This window comes from Macrosteles quadrilineatus, unplaced genomic scaffold, assembly GCF_028750875.1.
Source record: "Macrosteles quadrilineatus isolate MER2022 unplaced genomic scaffold, UCM_ALF_1.0 Scaffold_2__2_contigs__length_208266976, whole genome shotgun sequence".
NCBI lineage: Eukaryota > Metazoa > Arthropoda > Insecta > Hemiptera > Cicadellidae > Macrosteles > Macrosteles quadrilineatus.
In genome coordinates, this window is record NW_026542595.1 from 192741576 (window position 1) to 192757876 (window position 16301).

The 16301-nt window shown below is 35.5% G+C and overlaps 2 protein-coding genes across 4 annotated transcripts in view; both read right to left on the reverse strand.

Annotated features, from left to right (window-relative positions):
- LOC128983965 (alpha-actinin, sarcomeric) overlaps nucleotides 1-5649 on the reverse strand; it is a 79149-nt gene extending 73500 nt beyond the window's left edge. For 2 of the 3 annotated variants that reach the window (XM_054403245.1, XM_054403246.1), the window contains exon 1: nucleotides 5359-5649. In XM_054403245.1, coding sequence (XP_054259220.1) covers nucleotides 5359-5475 — 117 coding nt within the window. In that variant the 5' untranslated portion in view covers nucleotides 5476-5649. The remainder of the gene's footprint in view (nucleotides 1-5358) is intronic. The other variant, XM_054403243.1, reaches the window with a different exon arrangement.
- Nucleotides 5650-7876: 2227 nt separating this feature from the next.
- On the reverse strand, nucleotides 7877-15992 carry LOC128983966 (carbonyl reductase [NADPH] 1-like). The gene is made up of 7 exons (XM_054403247.1): nucleotides 15645-15992; nucleotides 13961-14089; nucleotides 13413-13544; nucleotides 12587-12825; nucleotides 11191-11396; nucleotides 10584-10683; nucleotides 7877-8910 (listed from the first exon to the last, which is right to left on the reverse strand). Exons 1-7 carry the CDS (start codon nucleotides 15666-15668, stop codon nucleotides 8904-8906), a joined length of 837 nt encoding a protein of 278 aa, XP_054259222.1. The 5' UTR covers nucleotides 15669-15992; the 3' UTR covers nucleotides 7877-8903.
- Between the last annotated feature and the right edge of the window lie 309 nt (nucleotides 15993-16301).

The following is a 16301-nucleotide window of genomic DNA, read 5'->3' on the forward strand; positions in this document are numbered from 1 at the left end:
AGGCCAAAAATAGGGCGGCCTGGCCAGGAAAAATGATCCACTGAGTTATTATAGACTAGCCAGCTACGAGAGTATCGGGTATACTATCTGCAGCACAGCTCACAACTACTGGCAAATTAATAATTACTGTAGTGAGTGTAGTGACCAAGCTTTTGATCTGGTAAAATAATTTACCCTCCAATGTAAAAACTTTGGAGTTAAGTTTTTAAATTGAAAAAAAAAATGGGTCCATAGGCTTGAAATCAGAGGTTGATCAACTGTCAATTGTTGACATGTAGTTTTGAGGAAAAATGAAATAAAATACTTAATTCGTTAAACATTGAAAAATAGATACTGTAACTAACTTTTGAACATGAAATTTCTAAAGTCTTGAATAAAATCTTAAATCTTGTAGAACTCTTGTACCGGTAGCCTACATCTATTACTCATCTAGTTTTAGACCAACTGCACTCACTCAAGCCACAACAATCAAGAGACAATTTGATTAAAAATAAGAGTGGAAGGAAAATGAAACCAAAGCTTCTAAGCACCAATTACAGAATTCTTAATAAGGTTGTGTGATTTAAGCAAAGAGTATTAAACAAGTAAAACTAACATCTATCTATTATGACAGAATTCGCTCAACTGAGCAAAAAATAATAATCTGCTGTTTTAAAACTAAACAAAGCAAAAATGTTGAGTTTAACTCTTAGCAACCCTAAATACTCCTACCTCCTACTTGATCAAATTTTACATGGTGTGAATTTCAATTCTTTCTCTTGTTCAGAATCTGACTATGGTTAAACATTCAAATGAAGGACCAGATGCAGTTAGATAACAATTCATATTTAAACCATTATGGGCCTAAAGAAAGTTATTCAACAACATTGGATCTTTCAAAGTGAATTCAAGAAATAATTTACTATAATTTGCAATTTATAATTTACCTTTTCATTTTGATTACCCCAGAGGCCAAAAACACCATTCGTCCAAATCTTTAATCGTCCGTGTACGCAATAACTTGAGTATTTTTGTCCATTGATGAAATTTGGTTTAAAGGTGTAAGGCGGGATAAACTTGAATGAGTTTGCAAACCAGCATGAAAGGGGTTTTACGGGTGGTTTTATGGGGTATAAAAAAGGTTTTCTAATTTTTTACCCTCAAAGAACAAAATTTGCCAATTTCTCTCTAGAACTTTTTAACGAGCTTGAAAAAACAAATAATTTAGTATATCAAAGTGTTTCTGTACAGTTATTGGTAAAGGAGAAAATTTAAAAAATTATAAATTTATAATTCCAACGTTATTCTTATGGAGAAGATTGTAAAATGTTAAAGTCGCTTGTTTATAGATATACTAGCTGTTGTACCCGTGCTTTGCAACGGGAAGAGGACACAAAATAGAAACATTTTGATCTTAACATTTGTTGTATAAAATAGTTACACTTCCAACACTGTCCTAACCAACGTTGTAAAAAAATAGTAGAATTGCATCCTGTTGGCAAACATTATAACTTTCTAATGTTATTTAATATCATAGAACCAACTTGTGTACCTAGTTGAAACAGCTGACAATTACTCATAAGGTTAACATGGGAATCTCCAGAGCCACTGGGGCTGAGCCCAAAAGGACTTTTGAGATAAGAATGTGTCGATATGCTAATCGGGAATGTGAGCTATCATCACACCAAATTTCAGCCCAATCTGACCAGTATTTTTCGCGTTTTCTTGTCACAAACATACATACCCTACATCCAAACTTTCTCATCTAAATATATAAAAGGCAAAGCCCTCACTGACTCACTCACTCACTCATCACTAATTCTCCCACTTCCCATTTACCTAGGAGGCTGAAATTCGGTACACCGATTCTTTCGGCATTAAATAGGAAAACTAAGTAGTTTTTATTCTGATCGGGCTTTCGGGCTCCGCCCCAGTGGCTCTGGAGTTTCCCATGTTAAACTTATGATTTTTTATATTTAAAAGGAATTTCTTAACAGCTGTTTCATATTAAACAAGTTGGTTCTGTTCTATGATGATCAATAGCATTAAAGTTAAAAGGATTACCAACAGGGTGCAGCACTATTATTTTTTTAAATTTATGACTACCGGTACAGCCAATTTGCAACCAAAAGGTGAGTGAGCGTAGCAAACGAACTTCAACCTGGAAGCGAGTTAGCGTAGCGAACGAGCTAACCTGAAGGCAAGTGAGCGGAGTGAACGAGCTCCAACCTAAAGGTGAGTGAGCGTAGAGAACGAACTTCAACCAGGACGTGATTGAGCCATGCGAACGAGCTCACTTGTGAAGTTGAACAGTTGAAGTTGGGCCTTATATATAATACGTGAAGGCGATTTCTACGAAACACTAACTCCTCCGTTAATAATGGACGGATTTTTGCAAACGACGTGTCAAAATAAAGTATTTTTTGTGTAGACGCCCCCTTTGACCAATTCCTGTAATAAAAATCCTTGGGCTTTGCCCCACAGGACATCAAAGTTGGAGTTTCTCCCATAAGATTAACATGCGGGAATATAAATATTTAATTGGAAACTTTGTCCCCACTAATTTGAGAGAACGGCTGGGCGTAGAAACTTGGTAGAGGTGTCCAAAGAAAGGTCTTGGTCTGTAGATGAGTTATCAAAAGAAAAACTAATCAAAATCCCTTCGGACTCTGCCCCAGAAGCCTTTAAAGATCCCTCCACAGAGTTGTTTACATTTTGGCCATGTGAATAATACTTTTTAATGAAACAGCTGTTCATTTTTAAATTGTATTTCAAACAACACACATTTATTGGGAGTTACTGAATTCTACCAAATAAGTATTTGCAATGTTATTTTCTGATTTTAAAATTGATTTTCTTCTTTATCATGTCATGTTTTGCAATATAACGTTCCATTACAAAATCAGTGGAAAATCCTTTTATCACAGTAACTCTTATTTAACAATAATTATTTCTTATTGAACTATCTTATATCTATTGTACGGGTTGGTGTATGCCTTTTTCACCACTTTTGGCTATATTTTATCATATTATTCTAGACAGATCATCATAGGTTCGTGAGATTATTGTCATACATGTTTTCAATCATTGGAAAAATCTTCGATTGTGTAATACAATACAGTACAAAATAATACAAGTGCAGAAGTGTCTTTTAGCTTTAACATTAACCCCACAACCGATTTCTCAAAACTATACTAGAGGGTAATTCATTGGCACAGAAGTACGATATGAACTGATGCGACGTGACAAAGGAAAAATCAAACTTTCACTGTGACGGATGGACCTCCCTTTCAAGTTAGAACGTGTCTCCTCAACAAGGAGATATTTTCTCACAAATAAAATCATAGATTTAATCTTACACTGATGAAATCGGGGAAGTTTTTAACTAATAAAAAAGATCCACCAATACGGTTTTAATACTATTTAAAGATTCTTCCAAAGTATGGGAAATATCGTATTCGTTGAATGATCAACCATTGGTAACTAACGCAATTAATATCATTATTGTTTTTACACTTATTAATCTTTAAACAATGCTAAAGAAATGCTCAAAATATGTATAATTTCACTCAATTTATCGCAGTTAGATGAATTAGCGTAAGCCTTGAAAGTAACCGTCGATTTCGACGGGTTTCACCTAGTTTGTAAATAATATTAAGTAAGAGAAGATGATCTGATGTCACCTGTCTGCCATGTTATCTTTGGGACGTCTAACACTAAACAACCCTATTTGCGACGTTGCCAGTTATACCAGGCACACATAGGTTGTTTCAGATATTTTATTGCATACTCTGGTGTGAATGCGGCTAGCTTAAATATTACTGACGACAATAAAAAGGGCATTCTACAAAATATTCAAAAGGGAAGAAAACTAGAGCTAATTACTTTACTTAACGTGGTAATGGTAACTAACAATTTAAGTTGCTATGCTGTACTATAAATTATTTCAGCATAGAACTCTTTCAATATTATTTGGGTACCGGTAGTATTTTCTTTGAGGTTAACATAACTTAAAATGAAATGAAAATGGTTTATTTATACAGGCAAAGCATAGGTTAGGCATAAAGGTTAACTTTTTGATATCAGATACCCTAGTCAACAATAACTTAACTTATCAGGCTTTGTTGCGGTTTATCAGGTTTGACCAACACTTTTATTTCTCTTTTAAAGAAGTTTGGACATCGCTGTTTTGCTCTTATTTCACCATCAACTTAAGGTGTAGGCCTAACTTACATTTTACAATAGAACAAAATAGGCCTACTTTCATGATGTGGCCAAGAGGTATTTAGGTAGGCCTATTTTTGAAAATTTGGGTGCAGTTTTGCAGAGAACCCGCGATAAAACTTATTTAGTTATCAAAAGAATAACATAACTTGATAACTATTCAATTAGCCTAACTTAACTTAGGCTAAATTATTGTTCTTATGTTTTTTTTATGACTTAGGGAAGCCTTAAAATCGAGTTGAGTTATATGATTTTTTACGATTTTATTCATATATTTAATCAATAAAACAACAACAACAATCATAAGTTAGGGCCTTAGTTCTTATCACCGAAAAATAAAAACAACAGTAAGTTAACTAAAACCACAAACTAACTTATGAAAAACTAAGTTAACTAGGCCTAAGATAAAGCCTACCGGTTTCAAGTTATTATTTTGCTTTTTACGGGATTAACTTAAACATTGTTCTTTTAAAAAATCGATGCAGCTTTCAATAATAGGCTAGGCCTACTTAACTTAATCTGATAACTAACTTTACATGATTAACTTATAAAATTGGTCGTTTTCTCCATTTTTAATCGTTATAACTTAGGATATAGCCTAGATAATTAAGGATAACATAAACCATCACAAAAGCTTCTTTAATGTTCATGTTATTGTTTTTATAGGCTATATTATAACTTAGGCTATGATTTTAAACGAATCGATGTAATATTAATATCAAATTGGATAGGGTACATAAGCTATTGATATAAAGTTATAACTTCCTATATCGTTAATCATCCGATAATATATTGTAGGTTCTCTACGGAAGTCTACCAAACCAATATATGTTAGCCTATTAAGCTTACAACTAAAGTTTAAGTAAAAAAATATATAGCCTATATATTTACATACATAGGCCCTAAACTTGTGTACTTAGGTATGAGCTTGATAAGTGTTTAAAGTTAGTTATTAACTGTAGGTTAGCTTGAGTCTATTTATATTATTTTTGAAATGTTGGCCTACAGATTGTTAGAGAAACAGATTCACGCCTACTTGAAATAACTAGCAGCTTTTAGCCGATATCAAATTGTGACACTTTTTCAACTAAGAATAGTATATTTTTAAGAACTAATACACAGTACAGTATAGGGAAAATAGACCTATTAACTTACCTTTTTTTGTTGTTTTTCCCAAGCCGGGTCAAGTAATCCTTCCCGCTCCCACTCTTCTTCGGGCTCCATGTAACCGTCACCGTACTGATCGACGTTATTCATCATGTGGTCGTTCATTGCCACTGAATTATTCGAGAAAAATTAATGTCCTCAACACGGCAGAAAATCGAGGCGGGACTGAACACCTCCACTCGCACCGCAAACCCCTCCTTAGGGCGTCCTTTCGAGCACTTAACTCTTTCACTGAAATTCCCCGTCCAACGTCCCGTCTCCCGTCTGTTGTGTTGTGAGTGACGTCGCGTCTAATGGTCACGTGATTACCACAGACAACAGAATGTCGTCCAGGAGGGCCAACATTGAGATAATAGAAAACGGACTGACACCAGTTATTTAATAACATATTGTAGTCCCACACATATAAAACTCTTGAATGAATTTGTCTTAGAGCATAGATGAAACATATATGTTTTATCTATGAACCAACCAACGCAAGTAGACTTCCCATCCCATTATAAATTTGAAAGCTCGGGTTTCGTGTATATTTCATGTTCGGTAACACTGATCACTATAGTGTCAATGATTTTTTCTATTATTTCAGGCTTAATTTTATAGTGCATTATCTCACAGTGCCTAAAACTGGTTCAAATTTTTCTCTCAGTGCGTAAAAGAGAAAACTTGTTATAGTGCATAATAATCTCATTGTGAAACTGTTTTACAGTGTGCCTAATACCGATTTTGTTGCACCATGCATACGTCCTATAGTGAAACTGCCCCATAGTGCATAATCTCATAGTGCAACTGTGTTAGTGCCTAATTCCGATTTTGTTTTACAGTACCAAATCAGCAAAATTCCTATACTATATATAACGGAAAGGGGGAGCAGCTAAAAGAATATGCCTGGGCGACCTTCATTGATCTCAGCAGTTTGACTGTGTCGACCATGATGTCCTGCTCCATAAGTTGAAGTTCTTGGTGTCAAAATTAATACTTTTAAAACTGCTGAAGATATTTCTTAGCAACCTTAACCAAAGACATATGGTTTGCAGCGGGGGTCGGTGGTCCGTGTTTGCTTTAAGCAACTGTGGGGCACCAACCACAAGGCTCAGTCTTGGGCCCTCTGCAGGCTCTTCTTTAATCTCAATAAATGATCTTCCTTCCAGACTCAAATTTAACACTTACCTTTATGCTCATGATACACTTTGCTTACACACAAGAGATTTTTAGAATCTCTTGAGCTTTAGGCAAAAAACTTAGTAAACGTAGCAGCAGAATGGTGTTCTGCGAATAGCTTTTCAATTGTTAAACAATGAGAAAACCCAAACTGTTGTCTTTGGGACTTCGGTACTAAAATTCCTGAGGTACAATGTGACAAGGTCAAAGTTGTTAAGTTTGTGTGTGTTAAGGCAAGGCCGTAGCCAGGACAAACTTTCGGAGGGGGGCTGGTCAGTGTCAGTCATATCAAGGGGGTTTAGGGGTGTGGAGCACCCCCCAAGAAAGAAAGGGGTATGGGGGTAGGGGACCTCCCCGGAAAAAATCGGAATTTTCAAAGCCGTTTGGTGAGTTTCTAAAGCCATTTTTAACATCTACAACGTGCCCCAATTGTACATAGACTCCCATTTCACCTTTTGTTTGTCATGAGCAAGTAGACATTTAAAAAAATACCTAAACTATGACGATTGCATTCATGATTTTCAAAACATAATGTAGACTACGGCCATATCCTCCTAAAAGGAGTTTGGTGACTTTTCTAAATCCATGTTTAACGTTTAGAACTGTGTCCAAAAACCTCCCTTTTCCCATTTTATTTGTCATGTCATGAACAAGTAGACATTTTAAAAACTAAACTATGACGATTGCATTCATAAATTTCAAAACATACTCTAGGCTACGAAAATAATTTTAACTACTAAATTTGGGAGGGGGGGTTGACCCCCAACCCCTGGCTACGGCCTTGGATCATGGATCAACTCCCTGCCGTGGTCATATCATGTTGAACATCTCTGTACTACACTAAGCAGATTGACATTTCTTCTCAGAAAAATCAATGATGTAGTTCCTTTTGACTACATGAAAACTGCTTATTTTCCACGTTTCCAATCAGTCCTTGATTATGGAATAATCTTTTGGGGCAGCAGCTCTTATAGCACCTTGTTTTACTAGTCACGAACGGATGAGAACCTCTTTAGAGAAGAAGTGGGGGTCGTGACGTCACTCTTCTCTTGAGGGAACACCATTACCTTAACGAGACGTTATGAATCCATCGGCGTTCGTGACGTAGTTGATAGGGTATCGGACTGGTGTTCTCCAAAATTCGAATCCCGTCGGGGACACTAAATTTTTGTCAAAGATTTTTCTTAGATTGCTAATTTCTTAACTGCACATCTTTTGTTACTACACATATAAATACACATCAAAACAAATCATTTTTAGAATAGTGAATAATTTAAAGGGTTATTACAATTTTATTGAATACGTGTATCTAAAGTGGAAATGTATAGAATAATACTAACAATTTAATCTTGCATAACATTTAATAAAATATATATCACATTCATGTATAATTACTTAGCATTGCAAACTTGTATTGCAACTTACTCCACTTTATTACTAGATTTTATAAATATAAATTTACTTAAAAATAGATAATCAAAATTCCAATAAAGTAACAAGATATATTTTGGTTCTATAACTTATTTTACAATAATCTCAATTAACTTATATTTTGGTCTAGGTTTTATAGATGGGCTAGATAACCATTTGGAGAGCAATGATCTTAATTTAGGGGTTGGTTGGTGCCGGGTATGAAATTCTGATAGGCTAATTAACTTAATTTACACTAATACAGGCTACTAAGTAATGAAAGTAAAAAAAAATAGGCTAGAAGTTCTTAGCTTGAAACAGTCACTTGAATTTAGGCTATACAGTATCTTTGAATTCAATTAATAGGGTTGTTACTACAGTTCACAATGGACAAAAGATGGTGGTTGGAAATGAATGATGTTTTTTTTAATGTTTATGTTTGATATTACCAATTTCTGTTGAATACTTACTTATCTTCTTCTTGAGGTTTCTTTATCATCGATATTTCTATATGTTATGAATATTAATTTTCTAGACTTTTGACTATTTAATCACTGGAGACTTGGCTCCCACATCCATCTGTATCTAGATCTTCCACCACAAGCACATTTTTACTTCCTTTGTTTCAGCTTTTCCTCCAACAATGCTACTTCACACCTTTGAAAGTACATAGTAAATATTTCCTACTTAGACACCGTTTTACTTTAGAATATTATTTTTGAATAGTTTTTCTTCTTCACTAATTTACAGTATATTTAATTAAGTTTAAATATTTTTGAAAATATTTTAATTAATAAATATTGGAGGTTATTTAGTTACAATTCATAATCATACCAAAATGTGATAATTTAAATTTATATACATTCATGTCATATCTTAATGCTATAATGACATGTAACATTGCAGTATAATATACTATGTACTGAAAGTGCAGATAACATTCATGAGGTTTGCAGAGGCCATTGTTAATTCCTGTAACATAAAATAGTAAATGTAAGCTTTAGTAGTAAGACCAATGCATTTTTTTACAATGTGCTTGAACTGTTAAATTAATGTCCATAAACATGTATTCTTACACAAATACTCCATTGTTACTTAAAATTTTACTGCCTATTTTATGAAGACAAATAACATGGATTACTGTACTCGAAGAGGAAGTTGATTTAGAAATGTATATCTGTAAGTAATTTGATTTTGTATTATTATGATATAGGGCTAGTGAGTTTGGACACCAGAACATAATGCATACTGTGAATCGTTTAACCGTTATGTTTTACTCCACAATCTGAAAATATCGGTTGTTGTGGGCAGAACCGCAGAACTCATAGACAAAATTCACAAATTTGTCCAGATTTCCCGACAGAGATTGGTTTTTCGATATTGATTCCTAGTCCCAAAGAATACCTTGTATTAGAGGTCTGCGGGTCTGGGAACTCCATATTTTTGGGTTCGGAATAATGGTTGGCATTCGAGAGATCCGTACGGACAGAAAATGATTGATAGACAAGCTTTGATCAAGTCGAGCCGAAGCCAGCGCAAACTTTTGCGATCACGGAGGGCATTTACAAAGTTGAGCGAATGAAAATTGACGATTTTACTGTTATCATAGGAAATAATTATGTCCCGTGACTGCAGTAGATGCTCATTATTTCATCGTGACTACTGAAAATGTTCTCAATTTTGCCATGACCATGGATGATGTTTAAGATTTTGCCGTGATTGGGGAGGATGTACTCAATTTTACACTGAACGCAGGAAGACATTCTTGATCTTACTGTCACCACGGAAAATGATCATGGTTTCACAGCTACTACTGAAGATGTTATGAAGTTTGCCTTGATGGCAGAACATGTTCTCGATCTTACCATGACCACAGAAGACGTTCTCGATCTTACTGTCACCACGGAAAATGTCCATGGTTTCACAGTGACTACTGAAGATGTTATGAGGTTTGCAGTGACGGCAGAAGATGTTCTCCATCTTACCATGACCGCGGAAGATGTTCTCCATCTTACCATGACCGCGGAAGACGTTCTCGATCTTACCATGACCTCGGTAGATGTTCTTTATTTTTCCGCGACCGCGGAAGTTGTTCTTGTTCTTACCGTGACCTGGGAAGATCAAGGCACTGTAGGAAGATGCTCAAGATTTTGCCGCGACCATGGTAGATGTTTTTTTATCTTGCCGTGACTGCGGTAGATGTTCTCGATCTTGTCTTGACCGTGGAACATGTTCTTGATTTTGCCGCAACCTCGGGTGGTGTTAACGAATTCGCCGTGCCCATGAATGTGGATGTTTTGTTTCAACTAGAGGCATGTAACCAGTTCTCTTCAATACAAGTCACTAGTCAGTTAATTTTCAATGAACTTTTGCTGGTTTAAACAACATACTCTTACAATTTACTTATTGACAAGCTCATGGTTTTTAAATTCAAGGAATTTCCCCAACAGCAAAACTACAATTATGGTAATTTATCCAACAATAGCCGATCGGATTTGTCTGCACCCAAGCAGCGCTCAACCTGTAAAACTTGTTACGGCTGCAGCCAACTAAATTGAAACTTTAAAATTTAATTTCCACTGAACTGTGTTACCCCTAGTAAAATCAGTAACTTGTCAGTAACCAGTTTGTTCCTGAAAACTCACCCTGTCCACTTGGTGACCTTTCTATCACACCAGACGTATTGTCCCTTCGGCACATCTGGAGAGACTGGTAGCAAGGCAAGGTACAAAGGAGCATCTGCACCTGGAGCACAAGAACACATGCTTTACCCATCTGCGTGAGGAATGGAGGCATCAATTTTTGAGAAATAGTAGAAATAGTTAATTAATAATTTGTAAGTTTCAGATGATTTGTATGAAGAACTGCAAATTCTCATCCTATGTTAAATTTGGTACAACATTTATTTTGATTTACATTTTCTATACAGTTGCAGATAAACTAGTTGAAAAGCAAAATTCTATAACATAATATCAGCAAAAAATTACTAGTTCGATACTTAACATATCAGAAGCTTGTTGGTGGTTCCTAGAACTTGAGATGCAGTCTGTCAGTCTGTCCTTGACTATTGGGCTTTTAATAAACGGTGCTGGCTAAAGAAGTCAACCAGCTGATCTAAGTCTAACAAAGATATAACCGCACCCACTCAAGACTTGCGCTCAACACATCTTCATTGTAAAATACGCATCCTTGAGTGTCAGTACTGTATATATAGGAATTAATCAAATTAAGAATCTTTTTTTCCATACAAACCTTGTTCAATAGTGAGAGGTCCCTTGTGACTGGTCATGTCCGTGTCAACGTAACCTGGATGTACAGAGTTGACCACAATGCCGGGTCTAGAGTCTGCGTCAAACTGACGTTGTTGGATGATGGTTAAGGCTGAGACACCAACCTTGGACACATTGTAGGCACTGCAGCCCCAGCCATCGTCCTCGTTAGTGCCCGCTGCTGCTGACCTTCACACAAACACAGCTTTGCTACAACCATTACAATGGATGGAATCAGACCATTCCGACTAGTTGTGTTCAGTTTATACTAAAAATGAATATTTAATTAAGCCCGAGACAGAGTGCTGTTAATTACTGACTTGTACTGAGGTTGTATAGCCTACACCAAATAGAAAAAAAAAACTTGTACCTAGTGTTGATCCTGAGCCAAACTTCCATTATTGTTTCTATTCCATCATCATTATAAATATGAGTATCCATGATATTACAAAAAGTAAGAAAAATGCCTTGACATTTACATCACGCAGTGAGTGACTCATCAACTATGTTCTTCTTGAATAAAAACTCTACTACACATGGTCATAAAAGATGTAGGATCTTTATCTAACCCAACAGGGCCATTTAAAACGTTCGCTGTGGGCCACTCTCTCCGGTGAGTGCTCTAGTTCCTTTCTGCTACTCTGGATGCTCACTGGTGAGTGACAACATTGCCTACATTGCATCCAATTTCTGTGCAGCAGCACACTGGGAAGAACGGGCGTTATGTCTGCGTTTAGCTAGGAATGGGTGCTTAATTATTGTGGTGTAGGTTGGTAGTAAATTTCCCGTAAAATCTCCTTCTGTCAAGCTTATAAATCAACTTGTCCTGTGTTTCTCCCACCAATTGGCAATACAATGGGACTGGTTGGTTCCAGACAGTGCTGCTATTTGTGAGTGTTTCAGCAATCTACGTCGACTCTCATCGTAACGCAGACATCACCACACGTCATTTGCTATTTGTCAAATATTTGTCATTTGATATTTGTGAAATATTTGTGAGCCAAACGGGATCGCGTGACGCCGCACCGCACCGGGGCTACGCCTGCCATTGATAGGGCTGCAGCAAACGTGTTAAAGCACTTCATCCGAGTACCTGTGATCAAATTATTGTGCACAAGACAAAGCTGGGATGTTTTCCCTTATAACTTAGTCATATTTTTTGTGTGCTATCCCAGTTTATGAACTTGAATTAGGCCTATTAGATTCACCTTTGTTGTTGTAGGTAAGATGTTTGTGATACAACATCTTACTCGGGTGATACGAATATGTTACCTACAAGAACTCCAAGGCAACAACAACAAAGAGGTAAATCTATCATTTTAATAGTTAAATATCAGTTGACATTTTTAACAAGAAACTATTTAAATAAATATACTTACTTAACAAACTCCTTCATGAGTACGTTCAGCTGATCTACTGTGAGGTTCGGGTCGCTGAAGCGCTTCCTGAGAGTTTCCGACGGAATCTTACTCAGATGTCCACACGAACTGGACAAGTTGACCACTCTGGCGTTGGGACGGAGCAGCGGAAACAAAGCCTCGCAAACATCTAGTAGGGCAAAGTAGTTCACCTTAACAGTCACTTCGGCTTGCTCACTGAATGGTTCGGTGGCATTATTCTGCAACATTTTATAGGTATAGGTGATTAACAGTCTTCATTCCAATTTGGCAACATACTAAAATTTATTGTAGGAATTTGAGATTGAACTTTTTTTATAGCCCTATCCTTAGAAGTAATTAGTAGACTAACTTAGTGTTGCTCTAATGATTACCTACCTTGCTTATTTATAGTCAGATTAGAATAATCCATCGTGAAATCGTGGACTAATTTACCCTTTAGTAATCCCAAAACAAACTTTTGGTTGAAAGTAATTCCAAGCATCGTATCTAGTTCTAATTAATTGAATAGCCTAAGTTTTTTTTAAGAGACCATTGGAACTGATGACTTTGTTCTTCCCAACTAAAAACATTTCTTGGTGAAAATGCGGACAATAAGAGGGAATATTTTTGTTCCAAGGCGTTTCCATTAAGGTAAGCCTGCTAACTTAACAAAAGAGATTAAAATTATGATATAATTAATTCATATAATCATACTAATAAAACAATAATTTAAAATAGAGAACATCTGTATGAAGAACAAAAGGCTTCATTAGATATATATTTTAAAAATTTATCGGTGATAATAGTTTTTAATCTTCACCCTCACCTTATAAGCTATTGCAGCATTGTTAACCAACACATCTATCCCACCATGTTTCTTTTTCATAAACTCTGCAAATGTAGAAATGCTTTTCTTGTCGGTGATGTCCAATTGATGAAACTCAGGTTTGAATCCCAACTGCAACAAGGATTCAAGATTCTATGAGAATGAGATGAAATAATCTAATCCTATTGCAAACATCACCTATTTTTAGGAGAATTTAAATTGGGAGTTTAAAAAGATGTTATTTGACAAAAGGTCTAGGTTCATGGTAACAAGATCAAGGTTTAGACTGTTTCCTGAAGAAAAACAAAATAGTACTAAAAAAACTTAATCATGTACAAGAAAAGACAAAAACACAAAACTGTAGGACTACCTATATCTAAGTGGGTTTCAATAAGAAAAACAATCTAGCCTAGAACAGTAGGCTACTTATTGTTTTGAGAAAAATATTCACTGAATGGAAAATATAATAGAAAAAATATGTTAAGGTAGCAAATAATAACAAAATTAAAGAAATGTCACAAAGATCGAAAGATCAACTACAAACTTACCTTGTTGAGTTTAGCCACAGCTTCCTGTCCTCTGTTTACATCTCTTGCTGTCAGGTAAACGACCCCAGGAAACTTCTCACATAACCCTTTAAGTATGGCATACCCTATTCCTTTATTACTTCCAGTTACCTAAAAAAAACATGTTTTACTTTAGGGCTGATTGAAATACAGTGTAAGCCTACTCTATAGTTGATTTTCCACTTGATTAGTGTTCAAGTGTTACTGCTTATTTTATTTTTTTATAAACGGTTGCACCATTTTTGCAATTATCTTGCAGAAAGAAGAAGCAGAGGAAAAACAAAAAATCACAGGCCAGTACAAAAGTAGTGAAAACAAGAAAACTGGAAAACAAGACTTCAATAACAAGACATAAAAGATGAATAACAACTATAAATAACAAACTATGAATAACAAACTATAAGTAACAACTATAAATAACTAACTACGGTACCTATCTGAACAAGTTGACAAAACAAGAGATTCGAAAAACAAAACCAGTACAACAATAATGATACAATAACAATAATAATAATAACAATAATGATAGCAACTCTGTACAAGAACAAGATAACAACAGTAACAATAGGATAGACTATATTAAAAAAAATAAATAACAATGCAATGAATGGAATGTGGCCATTTTAGTGGCTGCCGTTTTCCAAGCCCGCGCGCAGGCACCTGCTTACCGGAATGAATTCTTCATTCTGGTTTCAGATTCAGATTTTGCTCGTATGCATACTATTTATTTAAATACATTTTGTTTCAATAGTGAAATATTTAATTTTTTCATCCTTAACTTACCTACTTTTAGGGTTACCACTAAGCGCTCTTCAGGAAAACTGTTTTATTTATTTAGGTTACACAAGTTTCTTACAATATGATGTCCAATTTTAATAATAAGTTTCGGTGGTTTCGGGCTCCATTCAACCCAATATAGAAAGAAACTCTAGGCAATCATTTCTAGGAGTTGCACATTCGTCAAAATTAGCATTTGAAATCTGACACAAACATTTGGCAAAACATTCGGACGAATGTTCGGCGATGGTGTACTGGTAGCTTAAACAGCTGAAAGTATATTACCATGGTTTCCAAAACAGTTGGTTTAACCACTAAAAATAGGCCTACAGCAATGACAAATATCGCTGAAGAGTGTGACAGACTTAATTCACAATACCCTTCAAGTGTCTAGCTAATTTCTTGTAAAAAAAAACTTCTTGATCAGCATTGTGCGTTTTATTAAATTAACGGAAAGTGGTGTTCGCCTATTGGGTCTGATGATGATTGGACAATCAAAATCGATCACCACTGACTATCTTTTTTGTATATTTACCGTCTTGTGAGTAACAGTATAAGCGTAAATATATGTTTTAAGTGTTATGAGACGTTTCTTTTATTTAATATCCGAAAATTTCTTGTCTAAAGTTAGGGCCTAGGCTATGTAACTTTATGAAGGAAGGTTCAAGCACTAGGATGTTGTAATGAGGTAGGCATATAAGTTAAGACACCCGAAACTTTAAGTTCAAATGTTATTGGACTTTCCTTGATGTTTGTTTGCCAATGTAACGCAAATTGTAGCAAAATCATCGACAGTACACAGCAACATGGGTCTACTTATTTGGGCTGCTTGTAAAATTTGGATCTAGGCTAGGAGAAATGCATAAAAGTAACTTAAATAAGTACAAACCACAGCTGTTTTGACAGATTCCATATTCAATTATTTTTCTTTCGGCTAGAGGTCGTAAAACTTTATGATATAAATTATGTTGCAACACTTAAAAAAGTCTTGATTCTTAATACTCAGGTTATGTAACAGTTAAAAAGTTCTACGAACGATGCCTACTAAGATAACATGAAAGCACTTAACCACGGACGTCCAATTACTAATAAACTTAAGTTTAAGCAAAGCAAATCTAATCTAGTTTTATTTTTGACAGGCAAAAACAACTTAAACTTGTGTTGAGTAAACAAAACTCTTGAAACCTAGCAACGAAACGAACACAGAACAACTGGTTTGTAGTACCGCTTTAGCTGAAGCCAGCAGACGGGAAAATCGAGTGACAAGACAACGTCAAGATAGAAGAGCTGCTGGTGAATTGTACAGGTTTTAAGCGGAAAATAGAACCACGGGGTCTCATAGTACATAATCCTACGGTGCCTATTCGCGAATTTGCCTTACTGTGCCTAATTGCCCTAATTCAGATTTAGTCATACAGTGCATGACTACTGTCTTTAAATGGTTAGGGTTCACTTACTCTACGAATCATTGACACAATGAGCCTCCAAATATGTAATTCTTAAAACACATGGCTCACTTACTCTACAAATCATAGTCTATACGAGC